Source organism: Coturnix japonica, chromosome 2, assembly GCF_001577835.2.
Source record: "Coturnix japonica isolate 7356 chromosome 2, Coturnix japonica 2.1, whole genome shotgun sequence".
Lineage (NCBI taxonomy): Eukaryota > Metazoa > Chordata > Aves > Galliformes > Phasianidae > Coturnix > Coturnix japonica.
This window is the reverse complement of record NC_029517.1, coordinates 76947817-76971495: the sequence shown is the minus strand read 5'-3', so window position 1 is coordinate 76971495 and position 23679 is coordinate 76947817. Positions and strand designations below refer to the sequence as shown.

At 37.9% G+C, this 23679-nt stretch overlaps 1 protein-coding gene across 3 annotated transcripts in view; it reads left to right on the top strand.

Annotated features, from left to right (window-relative positions):
• POU6F2 (POU class 6 homeobox 2) overlaps positions 1-23679 on the top strand; it is a 303385-nt gene that overhangs the window by 194725 nt on the left and 84981 nt on the right. For all 3 annotated transcript variants that reach the window (XM_032442548.1, XM_015855018.2, XM_015855019.2), the window contains exon 5: positions 15177-15508. In XM_032442548.1, coding sequence (XP_032298439.1) covers positions 15177-15508 — 332 coding nt within the window. The remainder of the gene's footprint in view (positions 1-15176; positions 15509-23679) is intronic.

Here is a 23679-nt window from a genome sequence, read left to right as displayed (position 1 = left end):
TGATTGTGTTTTTACTGTTTTATTTCAAATTCCATTGCTATGTACACTATTAAGGAGTTGCATACCCTCATTTTTAGAAAGAGCAGTAAGTCCAGACAGCAGACATCTCCTGCGTTATCTGTTAAGGGTGACAAATCAAGTACCAATCATAGCTAGTAGCTCAATTGTCAAGAGAAGTGAAAATCAGATCCACAAGACAAAAACCTCTAAAAGTAAGAAGGTAAAGGACACATTTTCCCTTTAGTTTAAAAGTTATGATGAAAATGACCCAGCTTTAATTACTCTGAAATTCAGAGAGGGGTTTGTCAAGCTGTCCTCCTTGGCTATAGTCATTCATATATTTAAATTTGCAGCATTATGTCTTGAGATAGTAAAACTAAGACTAGCCATCCTCATGGTAATCCTCTATCTTCTAGCTTTTATAATCAAGAGGTCTAGGGGAAAAGGAGGGGTCTTTGGTGGCTCAGTGACCGAAAGAAAAATAATATCATAGATAAAGGAAACAATGGTTGATCATGACTTTAAGTTGCATTTTGTAAGAAAGGTACATCTTTGGTACACACTTACCTGAGTGAAAACTTGAAATGGTAGCAACTGATAGACTAGCATACTGTACTGTGTTGTGTTGTTTTTTCTTTTACCAATAACATATTTTTTCCCTGTCATATGTTATGAAGGAATAACTCTGATTTATCTTGTGTCATTTTAGATTAGGAAGACAAAGTACAAAAACCAGTGGGACAAATCCCAGGCCTGCCTTTCTCTTAGGTATTCATGGTCCAGCTTATGGCCTGGCCCACCCAGGTCTGGTCCCAGCTGCCTTTGAATATTTTGCTCTTCAGAAATATAAGCTAAAAGAAGTTACTGTTTTCTCCTATTTTGAGAAGAAATACAGAGAGCTGCTGAGTATACAGCCTATGTAGGCTTTGTGCATGGGGAGTATCTCCACAACACCTCTTCTCACTGCTGTCTCCTCTGCCCTCTGACCCACTCAATATATTTTACATGGATAACATGACTGAATGTTATCTTCATGACTGAATACTGCCTGCATAAGCTTTATACAGTATGGTTCTTCATGCATGTATAGGTGTCTCTCCTATCCAGGAAGATCATAAAATCTAGTCAGTTCTTGGTTTATTGTAGTTATTATATCTAACATACTCAGAAAGGAAAATGAGCACTCTTTTGCATTGCTACTCCTGAGGGCCTGATAATTATTTTACAAGGGGTTAGGCAAAGGGAAAGAGAGGGCTGTTGAACAGGAGAGGGAGAGGAATTTCCTTTTGCTACGTATCCTTCTGTAATTTGGGAGGTAATAAACACTGGTGCAGGGAGGAAAGAGGCTCACGTAATGGTTCTAATTTCATAAGTGAAATGAAAGCCTATGTACAGAGCAGTGCAGTTGTATTTACAGGGGAAGTGAGGTCAGTAGGCTTCAAATTCTTTAGCAAGGTGACAGAACTTATGAACCATCACAGTGGCAGGATGTAGTTATCTTCAGCCTATTCACATAGCAATTATGCTGGGGGTCTATCATTATTGCCCTTGAATTTGTTTTCCTTTCCTCATTTTCTTTTATCATCTTCCTCTTTCTTTAGCTTTGCTGACTACATTGGAGGAATCACTTATTACCTGTGTTGTGGTGTTGGTGAAGTTTTCTCATGGATTTTTTTATTGTTGTTATCATTAGCTAGTATAGTTTAGCTGACTCTATCAGCATGTCTCACAAGATGATAGAGGTGTTTACAGTGGTGTGCAATAACTGTAAGTACCAGTCTTCCCCATAGTCTGGGACTGCTTTTCATTCTTAGGAATCCTTTAAACCCAGCATTAGACAAGTGCCTTAAAATGTGCCTGTGCTGAGAGTTTGTCTTAAAAGACTTCCTTATTACTCAAAATCTCAAAAAGTCTTACAAGCTGCTGGAAATAAAAGCATTACTCAGACATTATCAAAAAGTAGGGAAAGGAAATAAATGGGTGCTTTCAAACCACCTGTATCTCATTAGCACAATATAGAAGGTTGTGCTACCTGTCTCTGTACCAATCTTTTCTACGTGGAAATAAAACTTTATGTATCTTTAACCCCTTCATTGTGGGGATCTTAACACACATTGCTATTGCTGTACTTCACAAATTTAGCTTCCTGTGGTGAGGAAAGTTAAAGTTTTTGTCCATCCTTTTCTCTTATGAAATGAGAAAGTGAGGCAGAGAGATTAACTGCCATGCCCAGTGTTACACAGGCACAACAGGTTCAGGAATAGGAAATAGATTCCCACACTCTATTCTTCATCTGTGATAACAACAGTCCTACCTCTGTTCTTCATCTGTAATAAAATCAGTCCTACCTCCATTTCTGATGTGACTTATTTTCATATGCAGGATGATGGGTTTTTCTCCAATTAGGAAAATCGCAGGAAAAGCACAGCATACAGGTGGGGATAGTATTTGTCAGTACAGGATGTTTAATTATTTATTACTACTTTCTTTGTCTGATTGTTTGATTATCATTTATTTCATTTTCCAGCAGAAGCCTTGATCATTTGAACCTCCTGAAATCAAACAGTTGGCAGTGTTTACAAATTATGAAAATGGTTTCTGATTAAAGTTTTCTGTGGGGAGATTAAAGTTTCAAATCAGTATGTAAGCCAAAGGCAATCTTCTGCATCTCAGTGCAGAGAAAGCAGCTTTGTGGTATGGGCTGTGTACTCATAACCATGCTGGCATAAGGCATATTTTTTCCGTGATCCCTTCAGGACTATTTCTTTTGATTGCTCTCATGGCATGGGACAAACCAAACCCTCTCACCTGAGTGAGATGTGGGTCTGCAAGGCAGATCCAGACAGTAGACATCAGTCAGTATCTCTGAAAAAGACTACCTTCAGATACAGCTGAAGGGATTGAGAGAATTGTGTGTGGATCTAAGGGCTTATCTGTTTTGTGGATATACTGTCAACTCTTGAACGGATCAACTCTTGAAATCACTGCAGCGTAAATTAAATCAGCAATGCTTCTAGCAATATGATCATAAGAATTTCACTGTGCAAGCTGATTAAGGGATATTAGAGTTAATTTATTTAATAATACTTCCACTTTAAAAAATTGAGATGGACAAAACTTCTGATCTTTTCTGTACTAGTCCATGGGCCATTTGATTTACAGACATAAGAGGTCTCATGCTTTTGGCTTCCTCTCTTTATTTCCAAGTGCAAAGCACTAAAGTGAATATTTTCCTTTATGAATTGGAAATCCATGTATTCCAAAATCCAAATAAATAAAATGGCCAGTAGTGTTTGCTGCACACCTGACAGTGAAGTATGTTGCACTGGAGGATTACTTAAAGAAGATTTGCCTTCTTTAGATAGATAGATCTCATCTTCATACCTGTTTTGTTTTTTTCTTATGCAGTTCTCATCAGTTCTAATGACTGAGTAGCTATTGGGGAAAAAAAACAAAAAAGGAAAAAGAATTCCCTAAGTATTCTTGAAAAATTAAATGTGGGAATTTACAATACTCTTTTTGTTCACTGTCACATCAGTAAGGCTTTCTGAACATATTGTTTAGCAAAAATGGTTATTTCTTCGGCTAAGTCTAAGATTCAAAGGCTAAGATTTCTGGACTGCCATCATTCTTCCATAAGCTATAAAGAAGTAAATGTTCACAGATGGTAGGAAAAAGAGACTATTGGGGCCATATTCAGTCAAAGTGAGGTCTCTGTACAGGAAGAACAGCAGTTGAGCTACTGGACATGAAAGACATAGGAACTGCCTTCCCTTGCAGAATATTGGAGGCCCCCTGTAGAGCTGGTATTTCCAGGTAGTTTTTAGACAAACATAAGTCCCAAAAAAGCCTTATTTTAAAGACTGTGGGAGAGTAGGGGAGAAAAGAGTGTTTGGGGGATAATGTGATGATGGACCTGGCTCTGTCTCAAGGATAGAGATGAAAGCATAGCTTGCCCCATGCTCCCTGGTGCTTGGATGGAAAATCAAAGTGAACCATATTAATTTCAGCTTCATTGAAAACACACAGTAGAAAAGGCATCCATAGTTGGCAAATGGAAAGGTTTAAAATTGATGATGGAAGAAACATTTATTTCCAAGCTTCTGAACGAGTTATTAAAATCAACAGAGTAAAGACAAAATACCTGGCACTGAAAATGAAAGGAACAGTTTTTGCATCTACTTAGTTAAAACTTGGCAAAACAGACGTAAAGTAGTGGTTTCAGATTTCTGTGTGCACTCACTGTGCTGAATTTTGTTTTTAGGTTTGCCATGATAGATAGTTGGTCCCATTTAAGAAGCATTTATTCCATTAACTTTTTTAATCAGAAGTCAATTTGAGCAAAAATTTTGATCTTGAGTCAGCACTGACATGTGCTTCTTTATTTTGTACTGCTGAACAAGCTTATCATTTAAATATATTATTTTGGAACAAACTCACCTCTATTTAATTGACATCAAAGTTAGCATGGTAAAACTAGTAACAGTGTTTGCCCAGCATTTGTGCAGTGTTTTTCATTTGTACTTCTCAGTGGGCTTCCTTAGGAAGATGAAAAATCGACCAATTTCAGAAGAAAAGGGACTTCTAAACTCCCTTGCTCTCCTCCTTGACCAAATATTATCCATGACTACACAGTGAAAAATTTCTCATGGTGACTAATATGTACATTATCCACATTTTCTCAGTTCTCTTCAGATAAAAGTTAATGTTTTGCATTGCTTTGTGAAAAGGTTGCATATAACAGAAAAATTTAAGAGAAAAAGATAATTGTTCTGTGAAAAATTCACATAATCACTGCCAATGATAATAATTCTTTCTAGAAGAATTAAAAACAGACCTGCTGAAATGCATCCTCTCTTCAATTTTCATAGTATCATAGTATCATAGTCTCGTGCGGGTAGGAAGGGACCTTAGAGATCATCGAGTCCAACCCCCCGGGATTTGAGCCTCCGTGTAGCAGAGCGGCACTTCTACCACTTGCGCCACAGGGGGGATTCGAACCCAGGGCCTCCGGTGTTGCAATGCGGCATTCCTACCACTTGTGCCACCAGTACATTTTCTGTATCTTTAGAGAAATTTCTGCAAAACTTTATTGTAATTCTAAAAATAATAACATTAACAGTAAGTGTACTTGATGTTTATAATTGTCTTTGTGCATTAGTAAGCATTATCTTTTATTTACATTAATATCTTTCTAAATTTATTTAAAAGAGCAAGGAACTCAGAGGTGGCAAACAATGAGTACAATGCTCTGTAACATCACTCAGGTAAGCATATGCAGCTGATGGCATGTACACCCTTGTTTAAAATGACATTCCATTACCCTGAATATCAAAGCTGAGGCAAATAATGCCTTATGAAGACTAAGTTTAGCTAAGTTTAGCTTCACGTGAGACTTTTTTTAGAATTATTTATTGAGAACCAAATTCCACTTTTCTTCCATTCTGTGGACTCAAAAAGTAAGAATTTCAATTGATAGGGCTAATGAGTAATTACTTAGTTCATTAGAGGGACAACAGAGTAATGTTTTAACTGAGTATGTGGACACAAACTGAGTGACTTTTTGTTAGATTTTTGCTCAATTGTACAAAAACCTTCAGTATTTGTTCCCTTTCTAGAACTGGTATACAGGTGAGTAAATGCACTATTTAAGTGAGAGTTCTTTTGTTAATTGTTATTTATCCCTTTTGAATTAAAAGCAATTAACTTGTAAAATGCAGTTTATTAAGTAAAGATTTAGTCATTCAAAGGCCTGCTATTCACTTTCTTCAGTGTACTAAAATGTCTGAAATATCCAACATCATCTGGGCTCCTGGTGTGCTTTAGAAACTGTTGAAGTGCATCATGCAGTGAGTGGCAGAACATTGCAGCTGTTTGCTGGACTCTCCAGCCCTCCTGTTCAGTTATGAGTGGAGCTTCATCCTAACATAAAAGTGTCACTGATTTCATAGCCAGTGAGTGAAGAACAACCATAAAATCTTCACCCTAAATCCCCCATCCCAATTTTCTACCAATGAAAAGTTGATCTATGCGAATAACTGAGTTGTTTCCTTCAGTGTGGAGCAGGAAATGTAGGTAGGCAGAATCACATCAGAACTCAGAGAGCAGCTAATTTGCTGTTGCTTTGAGGAGGTGCTCAGCAGAGTCAGGATCAGAACCTGAAGCTGCAGCATGTTTGGCTGATGAGCCATGGGGGCTGGAGAGAAATCTGGTATGCAGCCTCTCTCATTTTACTGCAAATTAACAGTCCGGCCATCTGTAGCAGACAACCAGAAGCAGAATCCAGAACCACTGGTCATCTACTGTCTAAAATTGTTTTTAATCTTCCTGCAAGTAAAATAAATAGACTGGGAGAGACATAGTAGATTGCTTAAATTGACCTGTAGTTAGTTCAAAGCTTACAAAAAGGAAACAGCTACTTGTCTTGTGGCCTGTTTTGAAAGACACACAAGTAAATAAAGCCATTCTTAACTATGTGTGAAAAATAATAAAAATCATGAAAGATTCTTAAGAACAGTAAAATAGAAATTCTGTGAACCAACAGCAGGAAGGCATAACACACATTGTTTAGTGGCACATGACTTCGGGAATGGCTTGTGGCGTGACTGATTACCAAATCAGTTTGATTCACAGCTCTTTTACAATTTCTCTTGCGGAATAAGTTGCTTAGTCTCTCTGTGCATTGGTCCCTTATCTGAAAAAAGAACACCTCCGTCTTCTGCTCACATACTGAGGTTACAGCACCTGGCACAGCAACTCCTCACTTACCCCGTGACCTGTGCTCAAGATTGCTTTTTCACCACAGTTATTAAGTAACATCTTGTGTCATTTAAAGTACGTTTTAAACTCAGTTTATATTTTTCAGTGACTGATGAAGTGTACCGTGCTCAACATGGTACTGTGCATGTGTTCCCACTGGTTGGGAGTGGCTTTCACTCCCTCAAAGTTCAGTAGGGACTGAGAGCATTGTAGCCCTTTCAAGATCTTTGTCCCATTCCGCACTTTTTTCACCTTGTTGACTCCACTTTTAATTTTTCCAAAGACAGGGGAAGTTCTGGGCTATAATGAGTACCACGGGGCCATTGTTAATAAAGTTAAAGCCTCCAGTCACTGCTCCAGATGAGTATTGGCACAGCCCCACAGCAAGGCAGGATACATTTTTTTTTCTTGGTTCTCAAACTTGAATTTGGTCATTTTATTGATTGTAAAGGAAGGGACTAGTCTAAGCTGCATTTTCTCCTTTTCTCCTGAAAATGTACACGTTGCTCTTTTCTGAGTCAGCCCATGGCCTTTTCTCACTGCCATTCAGGAGTTTTCATACTGGGTACAGAATTTGCAGCTGCCTGAAGAATTGAATTGCTTATACAAAATTGAGTTGTATCGGTATCCCTGCCTTCAGATTGGACAGAAGGTGGAAAATGATAGAAAGACAGATATAGTAAGAGCCTGACAGATGAAAGAACCTGTCATACTAAGCCACGTGATGGACACAGGACCCTCTGCTCCAGATGAGGTTAAGGGGAAGTGATATTGTCCTTGTCAGGATACTGTCCTTACAGGATACTTCCACCTGCTCAGCATCAAGGCTTGCCTTTTAAACCACAAACACTTTGATTCACTATTTGGTTGTGTTGCTTAAAAACACAAAACAAAACAACACAAACAAGCAAACAAAAGCTTCATGCACAGAACTCTCAGTGTGTTCCGCTTACAGTAACTTCAGTTTTAGTTAAGGAAACATGGCTCACTCTACAGACTCTTTGAATATTCTTCTAATGATTTCTGATCTTCAAAGCACCTGAGCTGCATCTATACCTGGATAAATATTTGTCAGAAGAGTCATTTGCCATAAACAATTATAGAACAAGCACTTGCAGATCTATTACCAGAAGGAATGCAAAATCATCCTTTGAAGGCATCAGGCCTTCAACAAGTTCCACTTGACAAGACAGTGCCCTCGAGCCCCAAAACAGCTTGCCAACATGAATGGCAGGTACCCAATGGACTAGGGATTCTGAAGTGCAGGACGAAATTCTGCTCAGTCTCTTCCTGGGGCCATATGTCACTGCACTGCTTTCACTACAAGCATTGTTGGCCAAGGCACATCAACCACCTGATCTGCTTAAGTGCCATGGAATGTACAGTTCCCACCAATGTTAAAACACTCTAATCAGACAAGAAAAAAGAAAAGAAGAAGATGCAATTCCTGTTATCAAAGGTTGTACAAGCACAGAGTGCCCAGCAAGCTTTGTATTTTCAGTATGAGTCATGGTCATTGCTTTCTGAGTCAGCACTGTTGTTTTCAACTTAATTTATTTTTGACATTCATCTTTTCCTGTCACAGACCTCTGGTTGTGAAATCTTATATTGAACTGTACTGGCCTTTAGATGATAATTTTTCCCTCTGTCAGTTAGTTTCCTTCAAAGGAGTTCTACACATATTTGTATGTGCCTCCAGTTGCGCAGTGGTTAAGAACGCCACTTTGCAACACCAGAGGCCCGGGGTTCAAATCCCCCCTATGGCGCAAGTGGTAGAAGTGCCGCTCTGCTACACAGAGGCTCGAATCCCGGGGGCTGGACTCAATGATCTCTAAGGTCCCTTCCAACCCGCACGAGACTGTGATACTGTGATTTCCTCAAGAAATGGGAAGTTATCTTTCATTCTGGTCTATGGAAACATTCCTGTGTGTCCAGTATGGTCTGGAGATCTAACCTGTAGGAATAATGTAACACTCAGTTTCCATCTATACACTATTATGTTAGGCAATATGGGGCAAGTCCTGCTCCCTGTAGGTAAAAAACTGTTTTTATTTGGCATAAGAACTTGATGCTAGGACTCCTGCTCTTTGAGTTACGGGTGCTATGTTTTTGCTAATAATAATAATAATAAAATAAAATAAAAGTGGGACATTTCCATATCTAGATATTACTTGAATAACTTTGGCATTCAGACACTTATGTTACCCTCAGACAGTGCTATGGTGGGTTTTTAATTGTCCATTTTTATATGAAAGTCCCAGGAAGATTCTCTGATTGGTCTCCTGTGTCTTGATGATACTCTGATTCCAGTTAGTGTTTCAGCCATCTGTACAATATGGGGCCCAAGGTCCCATTTGAGCTGAGGAAGCAAATGGCTTATTAAAGTCTAATTTCTCCAGCTTATTCTTGCCTTTGGGCATTTTAAATAGGTTAAGACAATTTTTACAGCACACTCAGGGAACTTTACTCACAAAGTATTGTCATAAACTAGAGGAATTGCTCCTAGATTATCTCAAAATGGGAATTATTCCAAATATTCTTGCCCTGATGCTTAGTCAAGATCCCTACCTAGAACAAAAGCTCATTCTTCTTCAGATTTTAGGGGACTGTACATTTTAAAGTTTGGTGGAGGAAAATAAATAAATAAATAAATAAATGCCAGATTTATTTAATGCACTGAATCATTTTTCAGGGAAGTTCCAGTATTCATCAAAATGTGGAGACATCACACCTGATAAATTATGATGCTTTGCTTCTTAATGCTTCCTTTTTATTGCTTATATTCTTTAAAGTGAATTTAGTGCTTGTGAGGGATACTGGATATGAGAAGAGTAGAGAGTAAAGCCCTCTGTTTATCTGCAGAATTGGTTCAGAAGAACATTGCCAGTGCATAATACCGTATGGGTTCTGCATTTGTAATGCTGAGGAATCACATTTAGGAAAGAGAAGATGTTGTGGTCTCCTTACTCTTTCCATCCTCAGTCTCTCAGCTCAAAATGCAAATAAAGCTATCAATTGGTGCCCCCATAGTCTTAATGATCTTCCTAATAGGTATTTGGAGTTCATCTATTTGTTAGCTTGACTGTGTGGCAGACTGTTTACAGTGCAGGCTTTCTGTGTGTATCTGTGTGAGAATACATCTTCTATAATTCTGATATATCTAATACATCTTCTATAAGTTAGAAAACACTCAAAAGTGCTGTTAAAGTGCAGTGACTTTTGTTCCTTGTATTGACCTAGACTAGATTTGAACCAGTGATTCAGAAATAATGTGCTCTGTATATCCCATTACTAATCTCTTCAGTCACGAATCCAACTTTTCCTTTTTTTTTTTTCTTTTTTCTTTTTCTATTCCACAAAGAAGATGCTAAATTGTTTAAAACAACTCATATTTTGTACTTAAAAGAATGTTCAAACATATGCAGAAACCACATTGGTTATTTGGCTAACCTACCCCTTATTACTCGAGAGAGAGAGAGTATAGACACAGACTTGCACTAGGCTGTTCAGCATGTGTAGTCTTCAGAAATCTGTTTCAAAGAAAGGCACATTCCTCATTAGAAGAGAAACAATAGGGTGGAAAAGAAAAGCAGGCCATGTCAGTTCAAACACAAGCCCAGATTCTTAAGTTAGTTACATTGTTTAGTTTGAGGCAATGCAAATCCGTTCTCCATTGCTGGGAAAGTGGAAAAAGCATTAGGCTCTTGAAATTGCAAGAGTCAAATTCTGTGCTCAGTCAAATTGGAGAAGTTTTAATGTATGTTTTTCTCCTTTTTAGTCCATTGTGCATTATATCAAGGCACTGAAGAACATCTATGCAATTATGTAAATAGGAAGATAGAGGATAGAGTAACACAATCCTTTGTAGGCTAAAATTGCTTCATATTCTTCCTATCCCCTCTTCTTCTTTACACAAAAACAAACACAAAGCATTAATAAAATAAATCAGACATTATGTGAAGTTTATCCACAAGAGCAGATTCTAGATACAAATTGAATCTCTGGGCATTAATTTGATATTCTGGCAAGCACTGTCAGGGTCTTTAGAATCTCAGTTTATATTATGAATGAGATGTGAAAAAAGCGTTATAATTTTTACACTGATTTCATTATGTAAACATTTGTGGGCTTACTTGTATTCCTTCCTTTTTTTCTGAAATGTGATTGAATGTTAAAATGCATTTTTTTAATTTAAAATATTACCAGAGCCATTGCCATGCTTATACAATAATATATTAGCCAGAGGCAGCAGGCAGTTAATACTACTTTCAGTGAATATAACCAGGATTGGGATTTGAAGGCAGAGCCTTTTCAGGTTTTCTACTAAGCAAATTATTCAATCGTTATCCCTGTCATGGATCAGAATGTTTCACAAAGTGACACTGCTGCTTTGAGTACAGTTGCATTAGAGTTGACTTCTTCCCATTGCACCATTCTGCTTGACAGATGTTTGTTTTAGCTTCACTGTAGTTTCCTGTGTAGTTAATAAACAGAGGAAAAGAAGATATAAGATCACAGAAAGAACATATTTTGTGCAAATTTCATAAATGCAAAGCAGCATTGTACTTATTGGATTCTCAAAAGGAACTCAAGGAATGTGCTCTGTGGACCATAATGATCTCTAAGTCCTTAAAGTGGTCTAAGGTCCATGACAAGTACTGAAGCAGGTGACCCTGGAGATCAGAAATTTTGTTTTTAGTGACTCTTGACCATCCATTTGTACATCATACCTTCATATCTCTTACTTCAATATAAACACTTTGATATCCTTGTTAAGCATAATCTGCTTAAAGTAGGATCATAAAATGTAGGATGATCCCTTTGGGAAGCCTGCTGTGGCACTGCAGAAATTCAAACCAAGAAATTACAGTAAAATTTAAGTTTGAAAACCACTCATGTCCTCATAAGAAGTTTTTCTTAGCAGCTTGTCGGACATTTATTATAGATACAACATGTACTTTTGTTAAAGAAAGATGTACTATCACTCAGCTTTTGTGGATATATTTATATACATATATATATTTTTGGTAGCTTGTATGCATTATTAGTTAATTATCTCCTTTTTAAAGTTATTCATTTTATGTTACTTTTTAGCCATAGGAAAGACTGCTTATTCTGTTTTTTGGGTTTTTTTTTTCTGTATTTTTTTCTTTTTTTTTTTTTTTTAATCTTGAATACAATTCTGAAAGGAAGTATGCACTCGTCACTTAAAGATGTCAAAGTTTTACCCAGCTGTTAGCCAGTAAATCATAAAAAGATTCCTGAGTGGTAGGTAGGCAGTGTGTGTTATCTTTTATACATGCAGACATAGCACTGTTGTACCACCTGAAATTCCATCAGTCTGTAAGCTCTGCAGAAGTGACAAATGCTAGACAGGTATACGATTTATAATGGATGAGGTATGCAAGCAAGCTCTGGGAGCTGGATTGGATTTGATTACAAACAATAATGTGACACAACCTCTGCAGTGGATGGTATATACATTGTGAGAGGCAGTGCAATCAGGCAGTACGAACACTGGAGTGAAGGCAGGATCCAGAGCCCTAAAATCCCTCTTACAGTGCACTTACTGTGTGCCTTTAGGAAACCTTTTGCCTGATATAACAGTTCTTCCAGTTCCCTTTCTGATTGTTTAGCTACAGCATGCTAAATAATTGTGCCTCGCAAAGCCACTTCAATGCATGTCTTCAAAGAGGCTTTCTAAAGGAATTATATGAAAACAGAAGAATTTATTTGAATAATTTTATGCAGTTGCTGGAAATGAACTTGAAAATTTCTCCATGAAGTAACTTTTTTTCTCCATCACCACAATTTTCCTCAAGGGACCATCTTCCACACCAGCACAAAAAGTGAATGGTAGAGACACTGATATTCCTTCAGTGGCCAACAGTAAAGTATACAGCAATACTGAATCCAAAGTTTTTCTACCCCCAGATAAGGAATGAAGAAAATCTCCACACTGAGTCATCATCTGTGAGTTCTGGACGTGCCAACCTTGACATTTTCATCTTTATACCCTCTTAATTCACTGGATGTGTGTGAGTGATTGTATCTGCTGAAATTTTAATGCACAGAAGTATGTTGGCAATGGCTGTTCAGCACCAGTTAAATTAGCAGTTCAGTAGGACCTGAACATGTAAAGGTTTGGATAAGAAAGGGGTGTTGAGGTGGTTTTTTCTCTTTTTCTTCCATCTGGATTATGTCCCCTGTTATATGGGCTGGCAGAAGAAAGAGCATGAAGATCAAAATTTACACTAAACAGAGTACTGACCTTGTCAAGAATGATGATTCTTCAAGGATTTAATTTTAAAGAAAACAGTTCAACAGCTGACCAAGGCACAACTTGTTGATGAAACCAAATCCTACTGTTAGCATAACCATTCTGTCAAGTAAATGCCATTATGTATAAGCATTATGTATAAGCAATTATATGTATAAGCAATTTCTTTCTTAGGCAGATTCATACACTCAGTAAAACAACATTTCACAAAGTGTGGGTTTTTGTCCAGTGCTAATCATATATAGACCATTATGTCTGTGTCTATGCTCTAGACTCCATAGCTTCTCACTTGAAAGGCAACTAATAGCCCTGCTTAGAAATATTGAAATGAATGAATTCTGAAAAAAAATTGTATGCTCGGTGGGAAACATCAGTAATATTATTTATTATTACTTTTCTGATTCCTTTGAGGCATATGCAAATATATAACAGAATAAAGTTATATTTTTTGGTAACCACTTCATTTGATTTAATTTTTCAAGCTACTTCATTTCTTTTCTATTTTGGGCTCCTTGCATGTCACCATTTTACCAGATCCAGGCAGTTATTCTTTTACCATTAGCATTGTATCAACAGATATTTTTTGTATACTCTAAGTTCAATCATATGATCATTGGTAGAAATTTAGCACAGTCCTGTTTTTGCAGATTTATGTTATCAAAATACAGTGATCCCTCCATCTTCTCTTCATGTTATGCTAGATTGATACTTTTAGCATCACTTTAATTGCCATATTTTCCAAATTCTAGGTGAAAGGCATACCTTGAGAAGGAAGATATGTTCTGTATTCCAAAAATATTTCTATAGATGTCTTCCTCTGCACCTTGAATTCTTTTTCCTGTCCCTTACTACATAACTCAATGCACTATGCGATGTAGGGTATTTTTTCAAATCCATTTTTCCAAGCCATGGCCTATAAGAGTGCTATATAGTAGAAGAGGGTTTGAGGACTATTGCAGCACAGAAAGATAAATAAATAAATTACTATATCTTAATTTTCTATGAAGAAGACTTATTCTTCCCAGTAGCGCACATTTGATATAAAATGACCTTTTGTTCCTTTCTGTGAGCCACATAAATTATAAACTACACCACTCATTGCATTAATTTCTCAATGGAAGCAGTAGGAACATGTTGTATTTGAAGTCTTCTTTCCTGGTATCAATGATTTGTCCAGACAGGTAAGCCACCACAGGTGAGGAGGTAGCCTTCACAAGTTAAAGAGCTGGTTCTAATCGATTTTTTTTCTCATGGGAATTGGGGTTCTTCTTCCATCTCTGTGTACATATCTACAGATGGAATTGGTGAAGAGCATTCTATATCATCCTAGGTGCTTCGTGGTATGGTTAATATTTGTCTACGCAATTGCTTTCTGGTATACACACCTCCTTTCTTTGTTCTCATATGCCTTAAGATCATACTTTTACTTGCCACCCTTTTGACTTTAGGGCCTTTGGTTCTGAATTCTGCTGGAGGAATTAATGGAGTCTATGCTTTCTCCAGGTTGATTTATTTTGCATGGGCTATCATGTGTGTTTTTAAGTTAATGGTCACCAGGGTCACAACAGCTGTAATTTCAGAGACATGCATTTTATTGAATATTTTTTCTACCTATGTATTTTACCAAAAAATTAACTGTAGAATGTTTTATTTTTTTATTCCTTTTGCATATAGATGTTAAAGAGCTCTTTACAGAGCACTTTTTATTTTACAGCTATGACTTTATCCTGCTCTGTGTAACAGCACCAGTTCATGTTATGAGTGCTTGCCACAGTATGTACAGTGATGTCCTCAGACTCTTCTTTGGTCAGGAAGAGTTCCCACTGGCTTCAGTTGTAACATTGTCTGAGCTAAGACTGCCACTCAACTTGGAGGCCTTCACAGTGTACAGAGTTGTAGCCCCACTGGAGGTTAGCTTTCATTGTCTCCACAGAAGCCCATCTCAGCACAGAACCACGGCATTTATTGATGGGAATGTATTCATTGATTTGTTGCCACAACCTGAAGTCTGAGGCCAGTTGACCTTAGTGGGCAGCATGCTCCACAGTATAATATAGAACCAGAACTTAATCCAGGATGTCTTTAACATGATAGGTAATGCTGAAACCTACATAACTCCTCTGTCTTCAATTCACAGCTACCTCATCCCTGAACTCACAGCTTCAACAGCTTCAGCATCTTCAGCAGCTCCAACATCAACAGCAGCAGCAGCAGCAGCAAGGGCAGCAGCAGCAGCAGCAAAGCCAGCAGCAGCAGCAACAGACTCAACAGACACAGACTCCACAGCCACCTCAGCAGACCCAGCAGCCACAGCCACAGCCATCAGCGCCTCCACAGCAGAACCAAACACAGCCCCAGAGCCAGAGTCAGCAGCCTTCAGTCCCACAGTCCTCCAGTTCCCCTCAGAAACCAAGCCAGTCACCAGGACATGGCCTTCCATCTCCTCTTACTTCACCAAATCCCTTGCAGGTAAGGCGTTGAGTACAAATCTCTAGTGATTTATTAAAAGGAAGTGCATACTCCCTTTTCAGGGGGAAATCAAATGGACTTCTGACCATACAAAATAAATTCTACCTCATAGTAGTTAATCTTTTTAGTCAAGCAGCTTAGAACAAGACCAAAAGGTAAGTCAGAAAAACATAATTAATGACGGTCCTAGCTTGTTTCTTTCTGAAGAGTAAACGTCTTTTGTTCTTAAAGCCCAAATCACAAAACCCATAGAAAACTATCGTGTGGCTTTTTTCCATAGACCTTTTCAAACAGCATTTTCCCAGCAGTCACACCACATGATAACTTATTAGAGCACAAAGTTAACTGCTCATTAGCAGGGGATCCTGATGGTCCCCAAAAGAAATAGAACTTCCACTAGTGTATGTGTGCAAGAGATGGATGGGTGGAATACAGTTCCTCTTGAATCCAGTCCTAAAGCTTGTCCTGTTAAGGATCAAATACTTCTTTTAAGAGGCATAGCATAGACTCCAGAGATCAGAATGACAGAATTAATACCAGTACTTAGAGCTCACTCTACCAACGTGAATGTTTTCTAATAGACCACGTCAACAGCAACGGCACTCAAACTGATACTGGGCTCTTCCCATCTTAGAACTCCTGTACAGAAATAGGAGAACTATAAAACAATTGTCTGAATTTCTTCCACTTAGGTCTTCTCACACAATATGCTTCATGCAGTATTCATGTTCTGCAGGAACATCTTTGACTATGCTAGCAAGTGTGATTCTGAATAAATACCAGGGTGATCTTAAAAGTGACCACTGCCTCTTTTGTTGGGTATTGAAACTGCACTGAGAAGCAAGCTAGTAATATTGAGCAAACTCTGTCCACTTTATTCTCTAAATTCTGAGACCCCATTTCAAAAGTTTTATTTACACGGCCGGCTTCTGCCATTTGCTACAGAAATTAAACTGCATTAGCTTAATAATTACAAAATCCTTTTTGAAGCAATTAAGAGAACTGGTGTGCAATAAGCTGTGTGTGCCATATGGCCAGTTAAAGTTGCATTAGCCCAAGTTGCAACTAATTGCATCAAATCTGATTTTTTAATGGTTTAGATAACAGACTTAAAATTCCATGGTAAATGTGTCCTTTACTCCTGAGTGTAGTATAATGTTTCTAGTGTTTCTCTTTTAAATTGTCTTAAAGGCTTCTTAGACACCACTTAATGCCCAGTCTGTCATGCTAGTTACTGCTTTGGGATCCTTTAGTATGCAAATTATCAAAATATAGAGACAGGTGCTTCTGTTACATTTCAGTGTTTTGGTGAAGCTTTAGTGTATGCATACTAATTACAAATTCTGTATGTTGCTATAACTGCCTACTGAACTCTTTTACTTCAGAACTTAATGATGTACATTCCATTTTCCAGACAGAACAGAAATTAGCTCACAGAATAGAAAATAGCTTAAAGAAATTAGGGTTCAAAAAGTAGGGAAGAGGATGATCTCAGTGAATATATAACATGAAATCTGAACCTGGAGTCTTAGCTCTTGTACATTCTCTGTTCCCAATTTAAATCTCTTTTGATTGTCAGTATTTGTAATCTCACCTGTAATCTCCAGGTACAGATCAAGAGGAGCAGTTTCTAGGCCCTGGAGTGTGTCCAAAAAGTTCAGTGAAGATGATGAAGGTTCTGGAGCACAAATCTTATGAGGAGTGACTGAGGGAACTGGGATTGTTTACGCTAAAGAGGAGGCTCAGGGGAGACCTCATTGCTCTCTACAGCTACCTGAAGGGAGGTTGCAGTGAGGCGGGGGTTGGCTTTTTCCAACCAGGTGACAGTGATAGGATGAGAGGGAATGGCCTCAAGTAGTGCCAGAGGAAGTTCATGTTGGAAATTAGGAAAAAAAATCTTCTCAAAAAGAGTGGTAATGCTTTGGAATGGGCTGCCCAGGGAGTCACTGTCCCTGGAAGTTTTCAAGAAGAGGGTAGATGTGGCACTGAGAGACATAGTTAGTGGCCTGGTGGTGGTGGTTTGATTATTGGACTGATGATCTTGGAGGTCTTTTCCAGCCTCAGTTATTCTGTGGTTCTATGACTCCACTATTGGCTCTGCAGGGTCATATCTCACAGATGTACATTAAAAGTAAGTAAAATCAACAGTTCCTTTCGTAGGAATTGGAGGTGCCAGTGTCAATGTATTTATGGAGTTACCTTGGCAAATAACTCTCTTTAGCAATCATATCCTCATAACTACCCTTCTGAGGATGTTCTGTGTGTGGCAGACTAGACAGCAGTGGAAGATGGGATCCAAGTATTCTAAGGTGGTTTTAGTTCAAAAAACTTTATGAAAAATGCTAAAGTGAGAGGTCTGTGCCTCCCATTAGGCTGAGTTCAGCCAGTACTGCTAAGCCAGCCACATGACTGGAATACTTTCTGAGCAACAGCGAAGGAACTATAACCCAGTCAGCTCTGGTGCAGCTTTAAAGAATAATAATAATAAAGAAACTGAGAGGGGAGGGGTGATGTTTAAGTTATTTCCTCTCTGATACTTGATATAAATAGTGGCTGTAAATACCCAAATTTGTTCACCTATATGTGTATGCTATGTATGGACACCCAGAAGAGAAACCTAGACTTAGTGCTTCAGGACTAGTCATAAGAATGTATGTAACAGCCACTGATTTGGCTTCTAGCCAGTTCTACAGCAAGTGTAATGCTCCTCAGGTTTTCCTAAGATACTTCATTAAGAAATATTTAAGAACTTGAACATGCTGTGTCACATTACTGAGAACACTGAAACTCATTAATATGCAAACAAGTAATACTCAGATATGAATCCAGAAGAGCAGTTCTTGCATTTTATATATGGTTTAAGAATGTGGTTGGATATTTTCTGCAACGAAGCAATACTGAGATCTCCTCCATGAAATTTGACATTTCATTCTAAATCCTGCAGAGAAAAGCAGTTTTAACTTCATAGGTTTAGCTTGAAGACTGGATCTGAAATTGTTTTTAATTGTATTTGCATAAAGCAAAAAAGGAGAGAGCAACAGTTCATATATCCAGTTCATAACAGCTGCTTAGAATGTGGATTTTTTTTTAATGTCTAATGCTTTATCTTCAAAATAGGCCAAGAACTAAACTCAGAGATACTATGGCCTCTAAGGTAATGATTTTTATGAAGCAGAATGAAATGGGTTTTGTCTGAAGAATATTAAGGGAATAAAGATCAACTAAGTTAAAGTTTGCTAGCTTAAATTTCATTTCTGAATTCTTGATTTTTTCATGTGGGCTTTATCCTCTTACATTATTCAGGATCTGTCTGAGAGATATTAGTTTAGAACAACGCAACCTCAAAAAAAATGTCATGGAAAGTCAGTAATTTGGGAGGATGATTGTGTTTGTTTCAAAAACTCTGAAGGATAACAGCAATTATGTCTCAAAATGTACAGATGCTGTCATGTCCTTCAGAAAGCAAATTAAATGAAAGTGACTTGTTTAGGTATACCTGATTAAGGTACTGTTGCTGGATGATCAGAAATTAATAATGCTGGTGCACAGTACACCAGCTAAAACTCTCAGAACAATTCTTGTCAGAATGTTCTCTAATACTGTGCTCTAATTTATCAGTAGTCTTTACTTAGTTCAGTGGGTTGGATTGTAGTTACAAAACTATTACATTTAGGAAGGCTTTTAATGATTATGTAGAAGGGTGAAAAAAAGCCTTACTTTAGGTTCCACAGCCTGACTTCTTGTGGTTGCATTAGTAACGATGTCCCAGATTTATACTAGTGATGGCAAAAATACAGCAGAAAAAAGGTTATAGGTGATATGCAAAAGATAGCAAATCCAAGGAGAATTTTCCAAAGCAGAGATGCATTTCAGCAGTTTGTGACCCTCATCCCTTCATTTTAAAATGGTGGAATTCCTCTTGTAGATAATTGTTGTCTTATTTTTACTTTTGTTATGTCAGTTGACTGAGACAAAGCCATCAAAAGGTAAAAGGCATCCTAGCTCATGTTGTAAGTTGGGAACTTTGCAACTTTTACTTCTGGGAAACTATACTTCTCCAAATATAACTTTCCTGAGCATTTTTAATGTTGTTACAGGGCAAACAATATTGGTTCTTGCATAGCCATCATGTTGCACCTTGAAAACAGCACTTTTACGCAGTTTCCATTCATTTAAATTTCTGGAGCCATAAGATCTTGATTATAGACTATATAAAGTTAGATAAGCCAAGTACTAAGTAGCCAGTTTTTCTGCTTGACTGCCAGAATGAGGTTATTTGTATCCTCATGGTATGTTTAACTGGCTCCAAATGGGAGGTTAGCTTCTCCTACTGACACTTGCTCTCTGTTTTAGTGGTATGGGTAAAATGAGCCTACCTACAGACATATGTACCAAAAAAAATAAAAAATAAAAATAAAAAAATAGTCACAGTATAGGACTAGAAGAATTCCCAATGATTTCTACTGCTCTGTTCATGTGCGAATAGGAACAGACAAACAGGAAATCCCCCAGGGATTGCCCCACTGTAAAATTATTCTGACCATTTTCAGAACTATTTCCTAAAGCACTTTTTTGTCATAGAAGCCTACCTGCAATAACTGGAGCTGACGGAAGATGATGAGCAAGAAAAAAATAATAATAAAAGGAGGGAAGAAAGGAAGTGGGGAGATGACAACGGCAGAAAAAATCTTCCAAGTAATAGAAAACTAGGATAGCAAAAACAGAACCTCCTTCAGATTAAATTTTCATACTAATCTTAAATAATGTATTTGGCACCTCAACACTTTTATAACAAAGGAGAAAAGAAAAGCAGAAAGGCTGCAACACTCAGCTGTAAATGAAGGAGAATGTGTACACAGATGCCTGAGGCTCCAACGGTCAAAAAAAACCTAAATCTCCCCTTCTCTTTTCCCCCAGCCCCATTCACTGGCTGGCTTCTCATTAAGGAAGAAACCACTTTAAAGAAATTTCAGCATGTACTGACACTATGGTAAATTTACATACTTTTAAGATAGAGAAAAAACAATGAACTCTCTGTTTGAACAAGGAAGCTAAGTTCACAAGGAATATAGTCAAGGGGCTTGTGTTTATGTCTGTGTTCATATTTGAGACCTGTTTTATTTTCTCATGCTCACTGGCTTCTGAGATCAAGAAAACTTGATCATTATGATGACACCAGTCATACCATTGAAACTTTTTTTAATTTGATAACATAATCCAACATTCCCACTGCATAATGCTGAGTAATGTGTGACTGTCAGAATCCGTTCCCAAGTTACTTCAAGCTACCCACTTTCCAAAGTTTCCCAATTTTATTGTCAGTTGGTTGTCAGATAGAACACAAGGCAACAGGCAGTACAGTCACATCAAGCACACATTAATTCAGGAAGCTTTGTACCCATCACCTGCTTAGAATGAGTGCTGACCTTAGGCAGGTTTCCAGGAAGTATGGAAAGACAGGCTAAAAGAGTGGGGGCTATTCAGCCTGAAGAAGAGAAGGCTTCAGGAGGACCTTCCAGTACCTGAAGAGGGCCTACAGGAAAGCGGGGAAGGGGTTTTTAACAGGGGCAAGTGGCGACATAACAGGGGGAAATGGTTTTTAACTGAAAGAGGGTAGATTTAGACTGGATATTAAGAAGAAATCTTTTCCTATGAGGGTGATGGTACACTGGAACAGGTTGCTTGGTGGGGTTGTGGATGCCCCCACACTGGAAGTGTTCAAGGCCAGGCTGGATGGGTTTTTGAGCAACCTGGTCTAATGGGATGTGTCCCTGCATATAGCAGGAGTTTGGAATTAGGTGATCTTAAAGGACCCTTCCAACTCAAACCATTCAATGATTCTATTATGTAGATCTCAGCTCTAAATGAATAACATGGAACTTCCCCTGCAATCCTCTGAATTAAATTGACTTTTGTGGACTCCTAAGAATGTTTTTGCAGATTTCATCCTCCACTCTTTTCAACAGAAAGCTATGAACAACTTTATCTAATGACATTTTTTGATTTCTGAGTATTCTTACATTTTAATGTTTTTGTTTGTATTGTTTTGTTTTGTTTTTTCTTGGTTTTTTTTTTTTTTTTGAGTTGGTAAAGGTGACTTCTTGAGTGGAAGAAGACAGTATTCATCTGAAAATTTCTACTAACTATAAAGTCACGATCATATTGATGTACCATGCAAACATGCTTTTAACGTGTCCAAGTGCTGCTGTGATTCTCAGCAACTCCTTTTGTTTTGGGCTTTTCCTTTTGCCAGTGTAGTAGTTCTGTGACTAACACAGACATTCCTCTTCAGAAATTTGAAACTTATTTGAGAAAATTTGTTGGATTTGAGTTTTATTGCATCCAAGAGCTCCTTTCCTCTTCTAATTTCTTCTGGGTGCTTCCTGAATCCTCCTCATCCCTTCTGGGGGAACCCTGAGTGCATCTTCTCCTCAGCTATCTTCTGGCTCCTAGAAGCTTTTTGGGGTCTTTGAGGTATTGAGTCTTCGCTGTGAAAGGCTATCGAATACTGTGTTTAAACAGAGCAAAGAGATGTTAAGGGTTCTCAAAGAGACTTTATAAGCCAGTTTCTTTGTTCCCTGAGGAAACCTTATCTCACTTGGAGCACTGGCTGCCTGGTCTATCCAAATATACTCTGCAGGTGTTGCTATTTTCAGAAGCACACAGAGTTCTGGTGTCTGACTCACATTTAAAGCAAAGGAAATTAATCTTAGAGCAAAACAACTGGCATTATTAGCACCCAAGGGGCAGAAGCTGAGGCTAATATAGGAAACCATTTGCTAGAGAATTCTCCGAAGGAGAGGAAAACAGAGCTCTTGCTTCTGAAATAGGAGCATTTAATAAAGTCTCTATAGTAACTAAGTATTTAATAAATAGGGAAATAAATAAATAATATCATCCCAGGACAAATCTGGAAAAGGATCCATATTTCTATAAGGTCTTTTTTTCCCAGAGTCTCTCTGACCAGACAGGAGAATTCTTGAGGGCCTTACAGGCAGAAAAATATGACACATCTCCATAGATACTCTTTTGAAACCAGTGGATCACACTTCCTAGCGGTCATTTATCTTAATTTCTCTTTTCATTCCTATTTCCAAAAATTTATGTAGATAGAATATCTCAAAGTACTGCTTTATTTCTTTATTTTCCCTTATTTTTTTCATACTCTTCACTTTGTTTTTATAATATATACATATTTAGATTACAAATAATCACAGGTTTCTAGATCTGTGTGAGAAGAACTTCTGTCTGGAAGGAAGTGGATGAAATGAACAGAGAGCACATGGTGGGACTGCTAAATTTGCTGGAGGAGGAATATTATAGACCTGTTGTAGTTTCGATATTATGCCATTCAAGGCTCCTTGTACTAATGAGTATCTGAAAACTAAAAAAAAAAAAATCACCCCAAGTTGTGTTTTAAAGTTGAAAATTAAGCCTTTTTCATCCGTATTACAGAGATCTATCAGTGTCCACTTGTGGATTCTGTTGGTGGCTTTAGCACATGCAGTTTAAGACAGATGTTTAAAAAACATAATACTTTCTCCTTTTTTATTAGTGGTTAGAATGTTTTGAAAGAGTGACTAAGCACAGGACTGGAGATTATGAAATTTGCTTAAGTGTTAATGGGTTGATTGCTGAGTTACAGCCTGCCGTCTTTACTGGAAATTGATTGACTGGTGCTGCAGGTCTTCACACTTGACGCTTGGATTTGACTCGAAAATTCTGCCAAGTCTTTTACTCTGAAATTTATCTTAATTAGATCTGAAAGACCTGCCACAGCAGAATAGTCACACCGATTAAAATGAAAAACAGGAGAAATTACTGATCAAATTAATCATAATGTCGGGTTACAGCTGTAGGTCTGATGTAATTTGCCACTCCAGTGAGTTACATCGGCCCAGGCACAGGGAAGAGAGCTGGTTTTATGCTGATCTGTAACACTAGGCAGCTTCAGGCAGCCCATCAGGACGTTTATTCCATTCATTCTCTTGGCTTAGCCTGACCTTAGTGGTGCAACTTGAAACAAATTAGGCAAACGAAAAAAACCAATCTTTTTATCCAAGGGGTTGTGCTGGAAACATGAGCTTTCCAAATCCTTCTTGTTTCATCTTCCCCCTTCCTCTACCAATATTTGTTTGAAGTGACCAACAATTAATTACGTGGAAAAGGGA